General features: G+C 46.1%; 1 protein-coding gene across 4 annotated transcripts in view; it reads left to right on the plus strand.

Annotated features, from left to right (window-relative positions):
* The window catches only part of GMDS (GDP-mannose 4,6-dehydratase), a 479,880-nt gene that overhangs the window by 78,375 nt on the left and 381,014 nt on the right, over positions 1-20,491 (plus strand). For 3 of the 4 annotated variants that reach the window (XM_060163828.1, XM_060163831.1, XM_060163829.1), the window contains exons 2-4: positions 1,982-2,026; positions 9,984-10,071; positions 11,564-11,673. In XM_060163828.1, coding sequence (XP_060019811.1) covers positions 1,982-2,026; positions 9,984-10,071; positions 11,564-11,673 — 243 coding nt within the window. The remainder of the gene's footprint in view (positions 1-1,981; positions 2,027-9,983; positions 10,072-11,563; positions 11,674-20,491) is intronic. The other variant, XM_060163830.1, reaches the window with a different exon arrangement.

Raw genomic sequence — 20,491 nt, forward strand, 5'->3', positions numbered from 1 at the left:
AATAGTCACAGCCCCTCCCCACGGTCTCACCTCTGCCTTCTTGTTTTTAAACATTCTCGGCAACCGTGGTGGAGCACAGAGCATTTTAACTTTTTATTCCAAGAGAAAAAGTAAAACTGTGAAAAGTGCAGTGTTGCCTGCTTCAAAATGACACCACCACCACCAAGAGCAAAGCAAAATGTACTTTCTAGGGCTGTCCGACCTACTGTAAAGTTATTATTATTGTTGTAAATGCTTTTTCTGTTAAGCTGTTTTCAGAATTAATTACAGGACTATTGATTATCCTCAGGTTTCTGATGGTCCTGTAGATTGACCTGGCTTGTCGGGGTGTGAGCTGTTCAGCTCTCTTATCGGGCTTACTTTGCATGTTGGGTGTGTGAAGCCACACGGTTGTGCATGTATCCTGAGACTGAGAGGAAAAGGGGTGTACCAGACCATTTCTCTTCTTCTCCGCGTGAGTCTGCAAACCAGAATGGTTATGCCAACACGCCAGAAGAAAATTTCACGGGGGTTTTAATGAACCACAAAACGTATCCCTTGTTGCCCTCGCCTTGTCATCCTGCCTGGATTCACGCGTGACTTCTGCGTTAGCGCAGCAAGTGCCCTCGCGGCAGCCCTCTCATCTTCAGGACCCATAGGGTGTCTCCAGTTCCAGCTCTGAGTCAGGCAATGATAGGAATAAAACCTGCTTTCTTTTTCTTTTTCCCGGAATATCTGGTAGGAACGTTTGGAGCTCAAAGGGATATTTTAAGCTTTTACAAACTGAGGAAACCGAAGAAAATCCAAATATTCCCAACCAGTTTTGAGCACACAAGTTTCCAGTAGTTGGAGCCTCTCGTTTTTATGTGAAGTCTGGATGGGATGGAGGGGACTTGCCCAGGCTGAAAGCGGAAGGGCAGCTACAGGATTGATCGTGAAATAGCCACCCAGCTCATTTTCTGAGCAGGGCTGGTGATGTTCTGCCGTATCTCTAGAACCCTGATTTTGTGCCTCATGGCCTCTTAACAGTTTAATTAGATGGCTCTCACACTTTCTTTCCCTAAAAGTGGAGCATGAGGTATTTTACCTAGAACCTCCACCCTCACCTAGACATTTTTAAAGAATTTTTAAAAATGAGCTGAGAATCTCTGTGTTTAGTCAGACACCGTCATCTTAACGTAGAGATTAACTGCATGATTTAAGATGCGTACAAATGAAGTTCCCATTATTTCATAAAAAGTAAGCACCTCGCTTTTACTGAACTCCACGTGCGCATGCGCTTGCACGTGTATTCAGGGCTAACACCAACGCCATCATGTCTACGGCCCGCCCCCGACCCACCTTCAAACCCCAAACCCTTTCTGAGGTGACTTTCCAGACCCTTGGGCTCGAAGCCAAGGCCACCAGTGCCTGGAGGGCCTCCCCTGAGGGCCCACACCTCCTCCTCTCCCCATGGCAGCTCTTTCCAGTGGTGTCAACACCGCTGTGCTCTCAGCCTCCTCCCCGCACTCGCCCTGCCTTCTCCCCAGGCGCCACAGCTCCTGTCTCATCCCTGCTCCAGCGTCTCCTTCTGTACAGCACCCCCAGAAATAGATTCCTGTTTTATGTCCCAGGAGCACCAAGCCCTTCTGCTTGGCCGCACACGTGTTGCGTGTTTCACAGGGCTAGTAAGCGGTAAGACCTAAAGCAGATCCATCAGCTTTTGAAGCTTCCTGTTCTCCCTGTTGCCCCATGTGTCCCTGGATTTCAGTTTCTTTCCCTGTGCACGTGGTGATGCCAACGCCTTCCCACGCTCCTGTGGGCACAGACGAACGCCCGTCTATGGGAGGCTTAGTGGACGGCACAGCACCACTCCGTGTTTATGTCGGATGTTGTCTGAATTATTTTCATGTCGGTTGCCATGAGCCTTATTTAAGTTCCTAGAGCCTCTGAATGCTGTTTTCAAAACCCTTGGTCTTGGCCACGATGGGTCTGACCGTTGTTGATGTTCCTTGTCTTCCAGGACGGCTCCTACTTGGCCGAGTTCCTGCTGGAGAAGGGCTACGAGGTGAGTCCCCTATGAGCCGGCACAGGCCGACGGGATACCGCGGACACCGTGGCCTCCCGCTTCCGCTCTGCTGTCCTTCTGTGTGTGTTTCCACGGAAGCTCTGATAACAAGCCCAGATCGGGGAGAATGTGCCTCTCGGCTGGTCACAGCGCCAGCTCATTGTGCTGTTTATCTGCTGGCGCGCTGGCAGCCCCCCGCCCCCCATTCTTGCTGTTTCCCTGCTTTGCACGCTTCCCGCGTTCTCAGCTAAAGCAGCAACCAGGTGGGCTGAACGCTGTACCGTCCTTAGGGTTAATTTATGATGTCATGTGTTACATAAAAAAGTCCCACTCACGGCGAAGTCACTTAATTCGGAAATTGCACAGAGCAGTAAAAACTAAGCTGCCCTGGCAAGGCTGCGTGCAAAGTTGACACTTGGAGGTGCTTGCTTTCCAGTCGGCAGCCAGAACTTCGTGCAAGCTGGAGCTTCTGCGTTTGCTGCTCTTGCCCTTGTCGTCCTTTTCTCCTTCTCGTCCTCCTCCTTACACGTTTTCTGCTTTCCTTGAAAGAAACAAGGGTTTTACATATTAAATGGATGTATCTTAGCATGTACATCTTACACTTTATAAGAACTGTTTTCGGATGTGCACATCTCTAGAAATCTCTGTGCTCCTCAGAAGACAGAAGCCTACGCAGTGGCACATGTTCTCTGGCCTGATTTGGGGGGTGTTTACCTTAATAATTTTGGACGCCATGTTTTTTCCAGTCGCAGGTACATTGTTTAAAAAATGCGCACCGTGGACAAATGCAAAAACAATAGCAAGGAATTTGGCATTTAAGCACCAACAGGATTTGAAGGACAGGAACCTAGTTTTCTTACTGTAATGCATGATCTTTTCTGTGAACTTTGACTTTTAGACTTTGATTAATAGCAGATATGATTAGACCTTCTGTGCCTTTATCTAATAATGGCTACTTCTACATCTTGTAATGATATCAAAAAAAGGCAAATGTAACTATGGAAATAGGCATGTACACATATGTTCATATACATAGATTCCTATAATAATTGAGCAATCAATTCATATTCTGCAGAGCAGAGGATTTTAGAGTTATGTGTAGAATAGAAGTATTGGTTTTAGGTGAAGACTGATATTTATTCAGGCTGGACTAACTTGATGCTTTAATAATTCTAAAAGGAAAGGTTTGTGAGAGAGACGTACTTATCTTGTTTCAGATGTTGGAACAGGCTAAGAGTCGTTTGGTGGCTGGAGCGGGGTGAGTGATTTGGCTGTGTACCGAGCGAGCCAAGAGAAGGAGCTACCTGAGTAATGGTGATGGGTCAGGACATCTGACCCCCAAACACGGCCCCTTGGCACGTGAATATTTTAAGCTGACGGAGTTTGAAAAAATAGCAGAAGTTTCTCCTGTTTATTTGTCTTTGTTAGTTTAGTGTAGAGGAGGAGAACATTTTCCTCGACCCTCTTAAGGGTCCCTGGCTGGGTCTGAAAATTAAACTGAAAGCATACAGATGTATTTAATGTAAGTTTTCTGTGATATGGGAGCCTTCCTGAGAAAATGAGGATCCGAAGAGGCGGGTAAGCCCGAGTACTTGTGTGTTAGGTTAGGTGAGGAGGGACAGTGGTGGAGAAATGAGGTCCAGGGGTCTGCAGTAAGTGTAGGACTGGGCGTGGCTCAGCCAGGTCTGTTGGGTGGGATTCTTCCCAGCATCCCCTTGTCTTGGGACGTGAAGATGCTCCTTTCCTCCAGGTGTGGGGAGGGCACCTCCCACCTGGCTGCTTCAGGGGAGAAGGGTGAGGGGAAAGTCAGGGTGACCTTCGCGCTTCTGTCATTTTCGCAGACTCGTTCAGCTTAAAATATGCAGTGTGCCCAGACACATGCCCTGGCTGGTGCGTCCTGAGCCCCCCACAGTCCCCGCAGCTCGGGAAGAGAGGGGCGGTGTGTCAGCAGGAGTGCTCAAGCTGGGTGGGTCCTGAGATGCACTTCCGAAGTGGACGCGGGGCACTGAGGCATCGGATGCGGATGTGGCTGGCCCCAAGGGAGAGGGAGCCGGCGAGCAGGTGTGAGGCGCCCGGGAGGAATGGGGACGGGGGTCTGTGTGGACGCGGTAGGCGGTCAGCTTCCTCAGGCATCAGGATGGCGATGTCAGTGTTCCTGGGGAGGGCCCGGAGGATGGCGTGCCCAGGAGGCAGAGCTCCATGTAGGCGGCCTGTTCAGGAATCGCCGGACCCCTGAAGACGGGTCGTCATGCTCCTGAGTGGACCAGAGACTCAGGAATAAATCAGAATCTAGGCCAGCCAGCTGCGCTTCGGCTGTTTTCTTCCGCTGGCATCTGAAACTGTAAGAGCAGGTTGGATTCTGATAAAGACCATAGAAGGCCCACTCGGCAAATCACAGTTTGTGGGAGGGATGAGTCATTGAAACAGTGATTGGCAAGAGAGGAGAGGGCAGAAGGAAATACTCCCTGCAGTACAGGTGGAAGGTTCGGAGCTGCATGGCATGACCGGAAGTGATTCCTCCTTGGAGCACAGGGGAGTGTGAGTTTTGTAGGAATGGGGGCCGTGAGAGGGTGTTTATCTGTCCTGTCTTCAGTTTTCCTAGGCTGCTGTCTTCACTTTTAAGAGATTGAGGTAATTGGAGGGTCAGTTTATTAACTGGGATCTGATGATAGCACAGGCTTTTATCTTTTGGCGTTTAGGTCAAAGTAGATGTGAGAGTCATTTTTCGAAGAGGCTGCATTGCACAAATTCCACAATTACCACCATCAGCCCCTGGTTGCTCCAGAACACGAGCAAAATAAATAACAGGGTTAGAAAATTGCCTCCCGTGAGATGAGAGGGGACGCCCCTGTCCACATCTGAACCCAGAGGGCCAACGTCAGCAATTCTGGGCGAGCACCTCCTTCTGAGTCAGGGCTTCCCGGCGTTCAGCCTCAGAGCCGCCCGGGCCCCACCGAAGACGAGGTGGCTGAGTCCGGGGCCTTAGACCGGCCTTTCTAACAGCCCCCAGCTGTCGCGGTGGCTGCTTTCCCGGGTCCTATGATGTGAGAACCACTGCAACTAGAGGTTCAAATGAACTCTTTTAATGCCAAGGTGAAGCTGAACAGCATTTCTTAAGGTATCTTAATTTGGGGTACCTTGGTTCCCTGAGCTCTCATATTATTTTGGATCTAGTCTTTGTGGACCAGAAATAACTGGAAACAACATACTTTGGGGCAGCAAAGTGTCGCTGGGAACAAATGAACACTAGGAGGAAGAGCTGCAGATTCTGAGGGCAGGCTTGACCCTGAGGCTGAGATCTTCCTGCATAAGAAAGGGGCAGGCTTCCCTGGCCGGCAGGGGTGAGGTCAGCCTTCGTGATGAGCACGGGGTGGGGTGGGGTGGGGGCGTGGACCCCGTGGACAGTCAGCTGGAGGGAAGCAGGTTGAGGAGCAGAGCCAGGTTGGTTGGGGAGTGACGAACGATGGGGCAGCGAAGGTGAACACACGCCTGTGCGTGGAGGTGACGTAGTACAGTTAGTCAAAGCAGCAAAGTAAAGGTACGAAAAGCCTGGCTAACCTTGAAGCAGAGGGAGATGTTTGTGTATGCCTTGAAAGGGAGTCTCATATGTTATAGATTAACTAGTTATGCTTAAATACCTCGTCTGACCACACACCTTAGATTTCTGAAGCTGCGGGGCCTGGTCACCTAATGTGTCCTCTGAAATCCGTGCATCTGATCATGTTCTTTTTTTTTTTTCCAATTCACGATATATTATGAACGTCATTCCACGTCAAGGCATAGGACTACTTCATTTTTTGGCCATGCCATGCGACATGCGGGATCTTAGCTCCCTGACCAGGGATCGGACCCTTGCCCCCTGCATGGGGAGCACGAGCCTTAACCACTGGACCGTCAGGGAGGTCCCGTCTGATCATGTACTGAATGAACAATGTAACGTAAAAAAGATGGATTGCTTCATCCCGGGTCCACTCCTCACTGAGAAGGGAGACCCTTTCAAGGTTTAAAGTTTTTAATGCTGCTGGTTTCTTGAATTTTGCTCCAGATTAAACATGGGGGGGGCATAAAGATAAAGAGAATGGATCTAACATGTGTTCATTATTTATAGAATGTCTGTAGGTATCATCTCATGATGAGGAGAGCCAAGAATTCTCAGCGTTTATAGAAAACCATCTTTATGGCTTTATGGATTTAATTCTACACATTGTTGAAATGCAGAGGGTTAATTCTCCTTTGTACCGTGTCAGGCCGCTCGGAGCAGGGAGGTGAGCGAGGCCATCCAGCTCGCGGTGGCGAGGCAGCCCCTGAGCTGGTTGCTGGACTGCGTCCTTATCCTTTCCCGCCACTTGCTGGCTCCGCGGCCTCTCGGAGACTTAGATGATGAGTGCACGTGTCCCCAAGGTCGCCACCAAGGTCAGGTGAGACGCACGTGGACAGCAGTCCAGAGGAGCTCTGTGGGCCTGTGGAGCTTAGTCTTACAGGACAGGCGGGTGGCACAGTGCTTGGTGCACTGACCGGCCGAGGGACACAGATTTTGTAGCAGGCCCTCGGTCCAGTCTGTTACTTGGCATCAGGAAAGGGCGGGCGTGTGACGTTGCCCGGGTCCCGGCTCTGCGCGTGCTCCTTCCCGTCGCCAGGGAAAGAGGAAGACCACAGGAGTGAAGCTTCCTGTGAAGGTGCCTCTGGTTTCAGGTGCCTTCCTAGCATCACTGTTAGCAGATAAGCCAACAATATACTTTTGTACTTATTTTGTGCAAAATACAAAGAGAAACCAGAAAAATGAAAGACAAAGTCAAACCCTTTAAAAGCTAGAATGTATCTGGGAATATGTGAGAAATCTATATTAATTAACTTGGTAACAATGACAACACAGCAAATCAGAATGTAAAATTAGAGAATAGGTAAATCGTGGGTTTCCCTTCCAGGAGAGGAACTGTAACCAGGGGGCCTCAGGAGAGCAGAAAAGAAATGGGGTGTACGGACTGTGCAGTCATCCCTGGGAGACTGTTTGTTAGAACTGGAGTTCCTGTGATTCCGTTCTTGATCTGTGGATCCTTTTTTCTGAGTTGTTGGTAATCCTATTGATAGAAGCCTGGGTGCAAAAAAGTCAAAGCTTTTTGTGACTTTCGCTCTGAAACCATACTGAGTGTTGGCACGATGGGCTACGTCCACCTTTAACAGAACCACGTGCTGGTGGCGTGGTCTCAGGTAGCGTCCTCACCTGTAAGATGGGAGTCACGATACGAAGGTGGTTGTGAAGGTTCAGTGATTTAATGTCCACAGAGAACAGTGTCTGTGCACGGTCACTGCCATGTGTGTGCTGATGTGACCGACGTCATCTAGACTTTTCAGAAGCAGGTTGCATTAAACATCCCTGAGAGGCATCCTTGCCTCCAAGAGAAATCTAGACACTGAAGAATTTAAAATCCAGTGGTAATAATTTTCTGTTTTCTTGACTGTAATCAATCAATCAATCCATCAGTCAGCATTTCTGTGCATTTATACTGCCTAATCTGACTCTGGGTTTTGAAGTCAAACCAACTTTGTTCTGACATCGTGAGAACTTGAAATTTTCCTTTTCATCACTTAGTTAAATGGAACTTGAAATTTTTTTGTCAAAAATGCTCACTTCTGTTTAACACCTTAGTTTTTCAGAAATTTTGTTTTTGAACTGCTATAATTTAATAACGATTTTAATTAATTTTATCAGGAATCAAATTTAGCTCATTTATCTTTTCACTTTGGTTTCCTAACTCGTTTCTTTTTCTCCAAAAATCCGTATAAAAACAAACAAAAAATCCTGCCTACCTCCCTTCTGTAAAGAAAAAGCCGCTAATCTCACATTCTTAACTAGATCATCCAGTTTGCACACATTTTGGCTTGTCTTAAAGTTTGTATTTCACCTGTGTCAGAAGTAGACAGACTCAGCTTTCATTAGTTCTTAGAATAATACTTGCTGTCATGGATTAAGCATTTGGCAGGTCTTTCTTTCCCTGTATACACATACCAAAACTTGGGAGTGAGGGGAAATTAAAACACAGGTTTTTTTTTTTTTTTTTTTGTATTAAAAAAAAGACCCAAAACTAGTGCTTAATGTGTTTGGTTATAAGTGTGACAGTAAAGTCCTATGTTATTTATTTGCTGTGACTTTGGGTAATCGTCTGATTTTCATACTGCATCCATCAATGTCATTGAATATTTTTATCAGTCCTTTATGTTGATATAAAATGTATATGTATATAGCATTTCTCTTTGTTCTGGGCTGTTGGGATGTGTGACTTATCCAGAAGCCAGCAATCAAGAGAAAAAAATAGACTCAATCATATGATTATTTTTTCATTGTCAAAGCTAAATTATCTGTTTTTAGAACATATGAATTCCTCTCTATTCAAGGAAATCAAGCTCAGCTTACATCTGAGATCTCTGTATTTCAGAAATAACTTTGGTGGTAAACACCAGTTTTGATATGTATAGGTGTATATGTGAACTTGGTTTTTATTAAACGAAGTTTATTAAGTTTACAGAGTAGTTGAACTTTATAATTAACAACTTGAAAAACTGGAGACCATGAAGTTGAATTAATTCTAAGCTTAATGTAAGTATTATTCTCTCTACTTTTAAATTACGTAATGGATACGTAAACCCAAATTGCAATTTAATGTTTCCTAGATTTTACTGTTTGCCTCCCGAAATGTCAACCAAGTTTGTGATGTTCCTGTCTTAAAATATTTTCATGTTTACAAAATTTTCTTCGGTTTAGTTCTTTTGGAAAATAATGTGGTTTTAGCTCTTTGGTTAAAGTATCTAACCAACAGAATTATTAATTGTGGGTGTGTTGTATCCTTTGCAGAAGTCAGTTTCTCATGTATGCCATGTAAAGTGACGATGACATTTCTTTCTATTTGAAAGAAAGTCTTATGTGCTTATAATTTCCCCCCTGCACTTGGAATATTTGAGTCATGCCAAGGATTAGTTTTTGTTCGAAATAGACAGAAAACGATTGAGTTAAAATATGGAAGTGTATTCAGCTGCAAATGAAACTACCCAGCCTTAGAAGGAACGCTTCTAAAATGAGAGAAGGACTAAAACTGCCACCAGCAGCATGGGGACGTGGGCAGCCGGTGACATAAGCTGGTATTAGCACTGGCAGCACAAAGAAGGGAGTGAGACCAGGTCCTGAACAATGTCTCTAATGTATCAGACACAAATAGTCTTTTCTTCAGCATCGGGCAGGTATGTGTTCTGGTTCCAATGACTTTTTTCCCTCACACTTGTCATGGTTAAGTCAAAGATAAAAATTAAAAAAAAAAATCCTCCCTTCATTTGAGTTTCCTTCGTGCCTTAAATCTCATAGGACGTAAGTCTTGGCCCTAACCTATGCTATTTAGCTTTCTTAGCTTTTCCACACAGCTGCATAAAAGCAATGGCTCCCTGATTCTCTTGTGGACCCAGATACGTATTTATTTAGAGAATCGGTGCCAGATGCAAAGCTCGGAGGGCACTGGGCAGGGCTGGAGGCATCAGAGCCCTCTCCTCGTGCTCTGGGTTGAAGAGCGGTCCAGGCTGTGTGACCGATACGGCCTCGCCTGGTCTGTCTTCGGTTTCAAATTGAAGAGATATTTTTGTCAGCAGTAGGACCGTATGTGTGTGTGTGTTTGGAAAAGGAGACATTTGAGTATCTACAACTAAGCACTCACTGTGAAGTCACGTCATTATCTAATTACTTTCGTCGGGATTGGCAGTAGAAACACTGGAGAGGGATGGAGGGAGCTGCCAGTGGGCGGGGGCGGGGTGGGGGGAGAGTGAGCCGCAGAACTCCTGCTTATTTAAAATAAGGTCTTTAAATGACAGTTATATGATTTTTCACGAAGCTAAACATTAGCAGAATAACGTTGCTTACGAATCCTCACTGCATATTTATAACTTATTCTCATCCTTCCACACGATAAAAATGCAGGTCCATGGAATTGTACGGCGATCCAGTTCATTCAATACTGGTCGAATTGAACATCTGTATAAGAACCCCCAGGCTCATATTGAAGGAAGTAAGTCATTTTCTTTCTCTAAACTCTCTTTCTGTGTAACTTCCTATATTATGATAAGGTATTTTCAAATGTCATTTTTCTCAAAGCCCATCAAATTGCAGTTATTTACCCATGAGTTACCTGCATTGAATGCTATCTGCACGCTTTGAAAACCCTTCACTGCCTGCTGCCCTGGGCCATGGTGTCACCGCGATTAGGCCGTCACGAGGGTACCATCAGGTGAGGCTGCTCGAGAGGCCAGAGCAGACAAGCCTTTGATCACCCGTCTCCAGGTGTCCCTGTGCCCTCGAGTCAGATCAGCTCCACACTCAGAGCCCTCCTCTGCTCTTCACGTTTGGTCTCATTTAATCAAGTCAAGCAGTCTTTGTACATTTATTTAATTTTAGAAATAATTGGTGAAGACAGGTCCAAAAGCAGATGGCAGTCAAAAATATATTTAAATTGCTTTACAGGCGGTTGTCAGTATTTGCAGTCGTTTGTTATTTTTGGTAACACAATTGCAGGGAGTATATCACACAGTTGCCGTGCTTTCTCATTTGACCTTGACAGCAGTTCCTGAGGTTGTGAATGAGACCATTTTACAGATGGAAGCAGAGAGAGGGTGTGACTTTATCAAGCTTCCATAACACGCGAAAGACAGAGCTGGGACGAGGACACAGGGTGTTTCCCGCCAGCGGGGATGATCCAGGTGGCTTGTATTCACCTCAGGGCCCTGAACATTGGAAGGTTTGGGCTAGTTGTGCAGGTAGTGATGTCATCAGGAAGATGACCTACTAGTACACTTTCCACCTTAATATTTAGGTCAGTCAGTGAATCCTCCGTGAAAATTATCATCGTTTTGTGCAAAGTGTAGAATGGTACTGCCATTGGACCTAGATGTAGGTCAGTCTTATGTAAAATTAATGAAAGTATCCAGTTAGCAGGATGCCCATCTGCCTGTGTCACCTTCTTACACTAGTGAAGTCAGCGTGAGGATCTGCTTAGATCTGGGGTCAGAACAAGCTAGCTGTCCTTTAATCAGTTATGTATACGTCAGGCACGTCATGGATGGTTTAAGGACTAATGTTTACGAAGGACTGAAAAATCGCTACATACAAGTATCTGAGTAGAGCTGTCTTCACTACTGTCAACGTGTTAACATGTTTCGTTCGAGGGTATACGCATTATTTCCAGATTTTCTTTGTCTGAATCTCATGTGACATGTCTTACAGCCACCGGGGCGCCGTAAGATACGCTGATTGTGTAACATCTGTCATGATATTATGTTTTTTTAAAAAGCTCATCTGAGTTTTTACAAATCCTTTATAGACATAGCAACAAATGGGAATCTCTTTCTACTATTTAGTTTCTTTACATATGACAGTTACAGACTGCTACTCCAGAACCAATCTGGTTTTCAGACTTTCAGGATATACATTTCAGTGTTGCTGTGTTAAAAAATTGGGCCTACGTTGTTTCCTTCTATCTAATGGTATGTGTTTCAATCCTAAAGACATGAAACTGCACTATGGTGACCTCACCGACAGTACCTGCCTCGTGAAGATCATCAATGAAGTGAAGCCGACCGAGATCTACAACCTCGGGGCCCAGAGCCACGTCAAGGTGAGCCGTTTTCCTTATCGTGGTTCCTCTGGCTGTGTTCCTGAGTTCTGTATTTTACCCTTGTCTGTTGCTTCTTCACACAGTACGGCAGCCACTAATCCTGGTCCTCGAGTTTGATTCTTGGTATTAGTTTGGGTATTAATGAGTCCTTATAGAAATGCTAATACATTTTTTTCAAGTGTATTTTCTGTTATTGAACAATGTAGTAAAATCTTACTGCCGACATTAGAGTAAAAGTATTTATTTGTTTGGGGTTGATCTTACAGTCACGAACCTCACTTGGATGTATTTTCTGCCATTTCAACTCACATTGTGAATGAAGTGTTTTGTTCAAATGTTGGAAAATTAAGTCAATGAAACTTCTATTTTAGTATTAATTTTTGGTAGTGATGAGAAAATAGTATTTTTGCGTGCCAACATGTCAAAATTAATGGAATTAACGTTTTCTTGTGAGCAGTAAAAGTTATTGGAAGAAAGACTCTTCTTAGCCTCTTGCCTCAGTGTGACCCAGCTCATGTTGATTTCTCTCCCTTTATTCAGACAGATTCTCTGGGGGTCCATCTACCTCTCCTTGGTTTTTCTTTCTAGAACAAATCGCAGTAAACCTGAGAAGCCAATCCCCAGGGTTCTGGCAATCTGCTTAATTCAAGTTTTTGTTGCTGTATTATAGTGCTAACTTAGTGAGTGAACTGAAGCCAGGGATGATATGAGTTCTGTTTAGATACTTACTCAATCAGGATAGTTAGTAGAGCATAGAAATAAAAGCAAATGACTCTAAGTTAAAACAGCCCCTGCCCCCTGCCACCAAAAAACAAGGAACAGAAAATCTAGCAGCATTTTTTGCTGTTTAATGAGTGAATTCAGCACTCTTACTGCAGAAAGTATTTGAGGTGATTGGCTATTTCTCCACATCTCCAACTTTGGGTGGAATGGAAGCGATATGCCTGTTTTATATCTCTGCTAGTTTAAGGGAGAAATTATAAACTAGATCAAACGAAACCAAAGGTAGAACATAGTAAGAGAAGCAAGTGGAAAGCTCAGTCTTGTAGTTGATACCAAATTTAAAATTTGAGCGTGAACCCTCACAGTACATTTTTCTCTAAGATGGTAACTTTGGAGGATGGCGACAGATCAGCCAATACTGATACTTCTTATCTGTCTCTGCTGTCTTGGAAGGTAATTTTTTCCTTTCTTAATCTCCGAAGATTCTGTTCTGTATCCAGGCTTAAGCTTTGGGCTGTGGAAGGTGTCAGGGGCTTTAGGTTAGAAAAATAGGGCTATTTTTCGAAGTGATTCTAGATGTATTTTCCGTCTGAAAGGGTATTTCCTGCGTGCCGTGCCTTGAGCAGCCGTCCCCCCTTTCACGTAGAGAAGCAGTAACTGTCACTCCAGGCGTGGAGACTTTATCCTGGGCTGAGGCAGTTAGTCATCTTCCACGTTTTAATTTATCTAACTGCTTCTTGGTATCTCCAGGCAAAATAGAATGCTTTGGAATGAGTGCTCTGTTACTCAGTTTCCTTTAGATTAAGACGTTTCCTTTGTGACGGTAGACAGGTTATCGCCTCTAGAAGTCCTACACCGGCATAGTGGGAAGATGCAGGAAGTTTTATAAAGATTTATGTATAGAAGGCCTTGCCCTGACGTGTTAGTATTAAGTGAGTCAGTCTTCTCCTTTTTCCAAATCGTTCTGTGGTTCAAAAAGTCTGATACGCTTTCCGTACATGAAGTGGTGCTGACTGTGTCTGGTTATTACCCTAGGGTGGTGAGTACAGAAAGCACAGGAGGTTGGGCCGATTCCTTCTGAGTGGCTCTGTATGTGAAGTTTACCTGGTTTTATTGTGTTATGCCAGCTTTGCCTAAAGGCCTGTTAATTGGCAGAAATGGTGCTTAATCGAAGATGAATTTTGGCTCATAAGATAATTTATCCCTTCAACGATATTTGCGTGCATGGTGGAGTGGAGGACCCAGGGATGCGTGAAACCCACCTCTGTCGTGGAGGGACTCCTTTCCCACGGGTGACAGAGGCTGGCGCTGATGTCTTTGGGTTTTTAGAGATGGGGTGAGAGAACTTCACTCCCACGAGATCGTGCATGGTGTCAGGGAGTAGGTTTGGGGTGGAAGCTTACAGACGTCGTTAGTGGGAACGGGTAGTTGAAATTGAGGTGACAATACAAGGCTGAGAGTCAGAAGAGAGAAGACTTGGGATGTGTTTGCAACATGATGAGCGTCCTAGGTTGCTTAGGTCTTGCCTAGGTCCTAAGCAAGAAGTCTGGTGGGAGAAATGGGAGGTGGGCAGCTAGGGAGGTGGGCTGTGTTTGGGCAGTCTCTACGTGTTTCTTTTTTAATTAGCCATTTTTTTAAGTGAAGTAGTTAATTTACAATGTTGTGTTAGTTTCAGGTGTATAGCAAAGTGATTCAATTGTATATATATTCTTTTTCAGATTCTTTTCCATTATAGGTTACTGTAAGACATATGGTTCCCTGTGCTATACAGCAGTTTCTTCCTGTTTATCTATTTTTATATATAGTAGTGTGTGTATGTTAATCCCTAACTCCTAATTTATCTTTCCCCCTGCCGCCCTGCTATCCCCTTTCGTAGCCATACATTTGTTTTCTGTGTCTGTGAGTCTATTTTTTTGTAAATAAGTTTATTTGTATCATTTTTTTAGATTCCACGTATAAGTGATATCATATGATATTTGTCTTTGGCCATCTTCACTTAATATGGTAATCTCTAGGACCATCCATGTTGCTGCAGATGGCATTATTTCTCTCTTTTATGGCTAAGTGATATTCCATTGTATATATGTACCACATCTTCGTTATCCATTTATCTGTCGATGGACACTTAGGTTGATTCCATGTCTTGACTATTGCAAATAGTGCTGCAGCGAACATCGGGGTTGCATGTATCTTTTCAAATTAGAGTTTTTGTCTTTTCCGGTTATATGTCCAGGAGTGGGATTGCTGGATCATGTGATAACCCTCTTTTTAGTTTTTTAAGGAACCTCCATACTGTTCTGCATAGTGGCTGCACCAGTTTACATTCCCATGACAGTGTAGGAGGGTTCCTTTTTCTCCACACCCTCTCCAGCGTTTATTATTTGTAGACTTTTTGATGATGGCCATTCTGACGGGTGTTTGCATCTCTAATATTTAGTGATGTTTAGCATCTTTTGCTCAATGAGATTCTTCCAGCTCTGTTCTTGTTTCTCAAGATTGCTGTGGCTATTCGGGGTCTTTTGTGTTTCCATACAAATTAAAAAAATTTTTTTTCAGTTCTTTGAAAAATGCCATTGGTAATTTGTTAGGGATTGCATTGAATGTGTAGATTGCCTTGGGTAGTATAGCCATTTTGACAATATTGTTTCTTCCAATCCAAGAACATGGTATATCTTTCCATTTGTTTGTGTCGTCTTCGGTTTCTTTCACCACTATCATATAGTTTTCAGAGTACAGGTCTTTTGCCTCCTTAGGTAGGTTCATTCCTAGGTATTTTTTTGGTGTGATAGTAAATGGGATTGTTTCCTTAATTTCTCTTTCTGATCTTTCATTGTTCGTGTACAGAAATGCAACAGATTTCTGTGTAGTAATTTTGTATCCAGCAACTTCACTGAATTCATTGACAAGCTCTGGTAGTTTTCTGGTAGCATCTTTAGGATTTTCTAGGTATAGCATCATGACATTGGCAGACAGTGATTGTTTTACTTGTTCATTTCCAATTCGGATTCCTTTTATTTCTTTTCCTTCTTTGATTGCTGTGGCTTATGGGACTTACGTTGAATGAAAGTGGTGAGGGTGGGCATCCTGGTCTTGTTTTTGAACAGGAGACAAATAGATTCAGAGGTGAGTCTACAGGTGGGGCTTCAGAGGAGTAAGAAGTTGTTGGGTGAAGGTGGTGGCAGTCGAAGTGGGCATGAGGAGGATGGAACAGGAGGCCTGTAGGGCTGACCCTCTGCCGACAAGATACGGGGCTGGGGAGGAAGGGAAGCGCTGCTCCAGGGCACTGGGGCCAGATGACTGATGGTCCCGGTGCTAGAAGCAGGTGTCCGAGGAGGGACTGCTGAGTTGGGGGTGTGTGTGAGAGGCTCCCTCTTGGACTCGTCCTACCAGTGGTACTGGAAGGACATTCAGGTAATGCAGGTCAAAGGCAATTGAAGGTATGCTGTGAGGTTTGAGAGAGATTTGGAGTTCAGTCCTGGGAGTTCTTGAGAGGCCGAAGCCAAGGCAGCAGATGAAAACAGAGGAGTGGATGAAGCTGGAGCCTTGGGGCCTGGGAGCGTTTGCGAGGGGCGTCATGGGTGACAGGGAGGTGGGGTCAAAGAGGCAGGAGGGTGGAATTGTGTGAGGGAGCCTAGAGACCAGGCGGTTCAGGCAGGAGGTGTGTCTGCCGCGCTAGGGCTTCAGAGGCGTGCGCAGGAGTGACGAGCAGGCGGGCGTCGTGGCCTCTGTGGTTAGGGTGGGGGTGGTTTGGGGCTTTTAGGGAGAGCACTTTAGCGATGCGGTGGAGGAATTATCCGGAAGGCGAGGGGCGTAGAAGTCAAGGGTTATGGAGGGTTGTAAATTGAGTGGATTCTTTCCTGGGAAAGTCCTGCCTTGCCCAGCAGCCTGTCTGATTCGTGAGGTCTTCCTTTCCCAGGATGTGTCCAGGAGATGCTGACCCTGGTGTGGGGGCTTCAGTTTGAGAACCGCTGTGCTCATGTTTCTGGTTTCTTGTTTATCTGTGTGTAATATGCGCCTTAAATGCATTCTTCCTTCAATGCATCAGCTTTTGAATTTGGTATAAATTCCTTGCCAGCTAATGACTATGTGAGCTTGTAAAGCTGAGAGTGGAAAGAATCTAAGAAGAATCTGATACATGTTTATACCAGAATTCTCCACATTCAGAACTCTTTTTCCGAGCAGCGTGTAGTCAGTGAGAACGCATACTTCCCGGGTACTCCTAGTGCTCTTGAGGAGCAGCGTGAGTGCAAGCCACCGTCAGAGTGTCTTTGGAAAGCCCGTGTCCCATGCCCCTCTTCCTGTGCGGCCTGATGTCAGATGGGTTCTTAGCGGTGGAAAGAGTGGGTGTGGGGAGGGGCTGGCTGGGAAGGACAGCTGGTGACAGCAGACTGCGGCTGGCTCGGGGGGCGTAGCTGTGCCCCTGCCCACCTCTCCACAGCTCTGTGTGTTGGCCTTCAGCTGCCTACCTGTTCTCCCAGCAGCTTGTGAGGGGGTTAGGATGGAAAACACGTATTTTGTTCCTTATAATTAATTTCTCCGTATTAATCAGCTTTGTAGCATTTATTGTATTCATAGACAGTACTTTTTAAACAAAAGTTCTTTCTGACAGTGGAATGTTTGTAAGAAGTTAATTAAAATATGTTTCTTCTTATTTGGTTTGGAGCTCTTTTGAAAGAAAGCGCTAATATTAGCACACGTTGCATTTCATTTTGAATCCGTGACTTCTAGACCGGGCATTGTTTGTGTTGGCCTCTCTTTGTGCAGAATAGAGCCTTCTATCACTCTCACTTCCAGTTAATTTGATGTGGGCTATGGTATGCTAAAAGTAAGGAAAATAAAATAATAGGAAGTTGGTCTGGTTTCCTGTAGGAAACCAATGAAGATGAAATTGGTTCTTGGAATAAACCCACAGCAGTCTGGGAAATACTGACTGAAGACATTTTTCTGAATCATAAACAGAAAAATTATGACTCATGAAGTGTAGGTCATTGAGAGGCTGATTTGATCTTATGTAGGAGAAAGTGAGAGACGACTGAAATGTACTAGTTATTAAAAGTAGTTAAACCTAGCGTGGTGACATCACCCAAGTAGGAACAAATTATCCAGTATACATAGTCCTGCCCATTTTGATGAGGAAATGTTTTAGGAGCCTGCTTTATTGTTCTTTTAAAATTTTTACTGTGTAAATAATATTTTTCATTAATTTCTGTCTGAAATTTCTTATCTGTTCAGCATTCATTACTGTCATGACTTTGGAGTTTTCCACCATTCCTCACAGCTTCTTTGATAATCATACTTCATTCTTGAAGTCATGCTGTTGGACGAGATCTGTCTACAGGAAATCTAGCCCAGTATGACCCTTTGGTCTCACAATGTCATGTTGGAATTGCCTTGATTATTTTTTAAAAATGAAAATGATGCAATCATGAAATGTTAGAGCTAAAAGGAACCTTAGAAATAATTTAATATGATTCTCATTTTACGAGTGAAGCCACCTGCTGCTCTGAGTCACATGTCGGGCGACCGGCCGATCCAGGATCAAAACTCAGACCCGCGTATTCGGCAGCTTGTTCTAAGGACCATTGAAGAAAATGATGGTCTCCATTGGCAATAATTCTCATGTAAAATAGTCCTCACCTTAAGAACTTTCCCCACATACCTAAGTTTCTCCTGAAGCTTTTTTCTTTTCCTTGTGTCTTTTGTGGAGACAGAAAGTCATTTGCTCTTCTTTTTTTAGTTTTGAGAACGATTTTCAAATCCCTTCTCAGTGTTCAAGACCGTTATTAAGTCTTTCTTTGACTTTCTGTCATTGAAACTGAATAACTCCCTCCGTGTCATTTGTTTTCTAACTCTTGAATTATCTTCATTATCTCCTTTTCGACTCTCTGTGGGTCATTTGTTTGATTTTGTCTCACGACAGCCAGGAGGCCTACGTGCCCAGAAGGTACCTGGGGCAGGCGGCGTGCGGGGCAGGATTTCCTTGTCCAGCTGTGCGGGACCGGCTAGCGGATCTGAGTATTGGGAGCAGAGGGGCCGAGTCTAATTGTCTTCCTGGTGGGGCTTCCAGCCCAGGAGGCAGGGCAGGAAGCGGAGCTGATTGTGAGCCAAGTGGCTGGCGGGGTGGCCAGGCAGCGCCTCAGCATCCGGGAGTCAGAGAAGCCAGTGCAGGGGGTGAAGCTGGGGGAGAAACGGGCCCCGGGGAGGGGACCGTGCAGTGTAATCTCCTGAGACAGAAGTGCCCTCTCCAGTGGCCTTTTCCTGGCTGCTCCTAGCCCCCCCGCCATTTGTCTCCTATTTATGGGGAGGAAGCCCACACCTCCTGGGGCTGCTCTAACCAGGGGGTGACGGGGTACACTGGGACGACTGCGTTACGGGGCGGGGCAGGTGCCTGGGGGGACGTGTACTTCGTGCCTGACTCACCCAGTTCTGGAACAGAACAGGAGCACCAGTGTAGCCTTTGCTGTGCAGGTGCGGGAGGGTCGGGACCCACAGACAGCATGGAGGGCTGTTCTCCTGGGCCTTGCTCCCCCACGTATTTATTTCGGAGCCTGGCCAGCCAGCAGGGAGTGTGAGAAGAGCAGGGCAGTGAGGAGGGGCCAGGGGCATGGTTCTCGCCGTCGGGGAGGGGCTGTCAGGGCGACCTCAGGCTGGGCCAGGCCCAGCCCTTCCCGCCTGGTTGCACCGGAGCCCGTCGTGCCCCCTGCACTCTATGCGGCAGCTCACGTGTGCAAAGTGCTGTGTGCAAGAGCTTCAGAGCAGAAGCCTGTGTCCTGGGGCCAGAGGGAAGGAGGTGTCCGTGGGCACTGGAGCACAGGCAGGACCTCCCACGTCAGGATGCCCAGGACGCAGACCCAGGCCCAGCCCAGAGCCCAGGCCCCGCGCTGCTGGCTTCAGCTCGCGTCACCTGCAGGCCCCATTCGTCACCTGTGAAACGGGTGGGCACCTCGTCTTGCGGGTCCCAAGACATGCTTCCCTGTGGGCCTCTGCCCTTGCTTCCATGGTGCTGCTCCGTCCTTGATATTCATGATCTTGGTCTCTAACTGCTCCCTGCCTGTGCTCAGGTGTCAGCTCCTCAGTAAGGCCCTCCTACCGTCCTGTGCACAGCAGTCACCCCCCTGGGAAGGGGGCCGGTCCAGCCCAAGGGCGGCAGTGCCGCCGGGGGTCAGGGGCGCACGTGGGCTGCTCTACCCTCTGATCCAGGTGCTCTCTGCTCCTCGCAGAGGCTGACGTGAGGCCAAGGTGGCAGCGAGTGGCTGCAGGGCACCGTTGCTGCTGCCCGTGGGGGGCCTGCCCTTTGCCACACTGCTGCTGGGAACTCTGTGCAAGAATGTCTTCCTCATTCAGATGTCCGTAGTTCCTGCCGCTGAAATGTTCACTTGTTATGTCATATTAGGAAGAGAAAAACGATGTTTCAGACCCTTGTTTTTTACTAAATGGGCCACAGAATTCTGAGGTGGAAGAGGTCGATGAGCCTGCCCAGCCCCTGTTTCACAGAGTGCCGCCCGGAACCTGCATTTGGTGATGGGGGAGGCCAGACGGGACCTTGTCAGACAGCGCCTTGTACCTGTCAGAGGGCTGGTCTGAGAAGACCAGGGCAGAGCGGGGCAGGCAGCACAGGACCCTGGTGGGCCCAGGCTCACCTCTCTTGTCACTCCCGCCACTGACCACAGTGCAGGAGGTCTGAGTTAAGAGCTTTGTGTTTTCTTTCTGGAGGGACCCGGTTAGGACGAACCCAAAGGACCAGTGTTTGCATAGCTGGAAGGCCCCCAAATCCAGCCCCGCAGGGTGTGATGGTAGCCTGTCAGCGATGCTAAAACGAAACCCAGAGGACTGACTCCTCAGGGATAACCACAGTCTTTTCGGTCACGGTAGTTCAATTCGATGCGTGGCTCTTATATTGAGCGCTGTGCCACTGTGTGCGTTTCCCTAAAGGCTACGGGAGGCCAACGACACTTGCTCCTATGGGATCGGAAGAACCAATAGCTTGATAACTAGAAAAAGTCATTTGTTCTTATTAGTATACTAAATCAAACAAACAAAAAATTGCCAAATCAGTTTACTGTCAATTAACCTATTTTCTAAGATTGAAAAATAA

This window comes from Lagenorhynchus albirostris, chromosome 10 (genome assembly GCF_949774975.1).
Source record: "Lagenorhynchus albirostris chromosome 10, mLagAlb1.1, whole genome shotgun sequence".
In the NCBI taxonomy this organism is placed as follows: Eukaryota; Metazoa; Chordata; class Mammalia; order Artiodactyla; family Delphinidae; genus Lagenorhynchus; species Lagenorhynchus albirostris.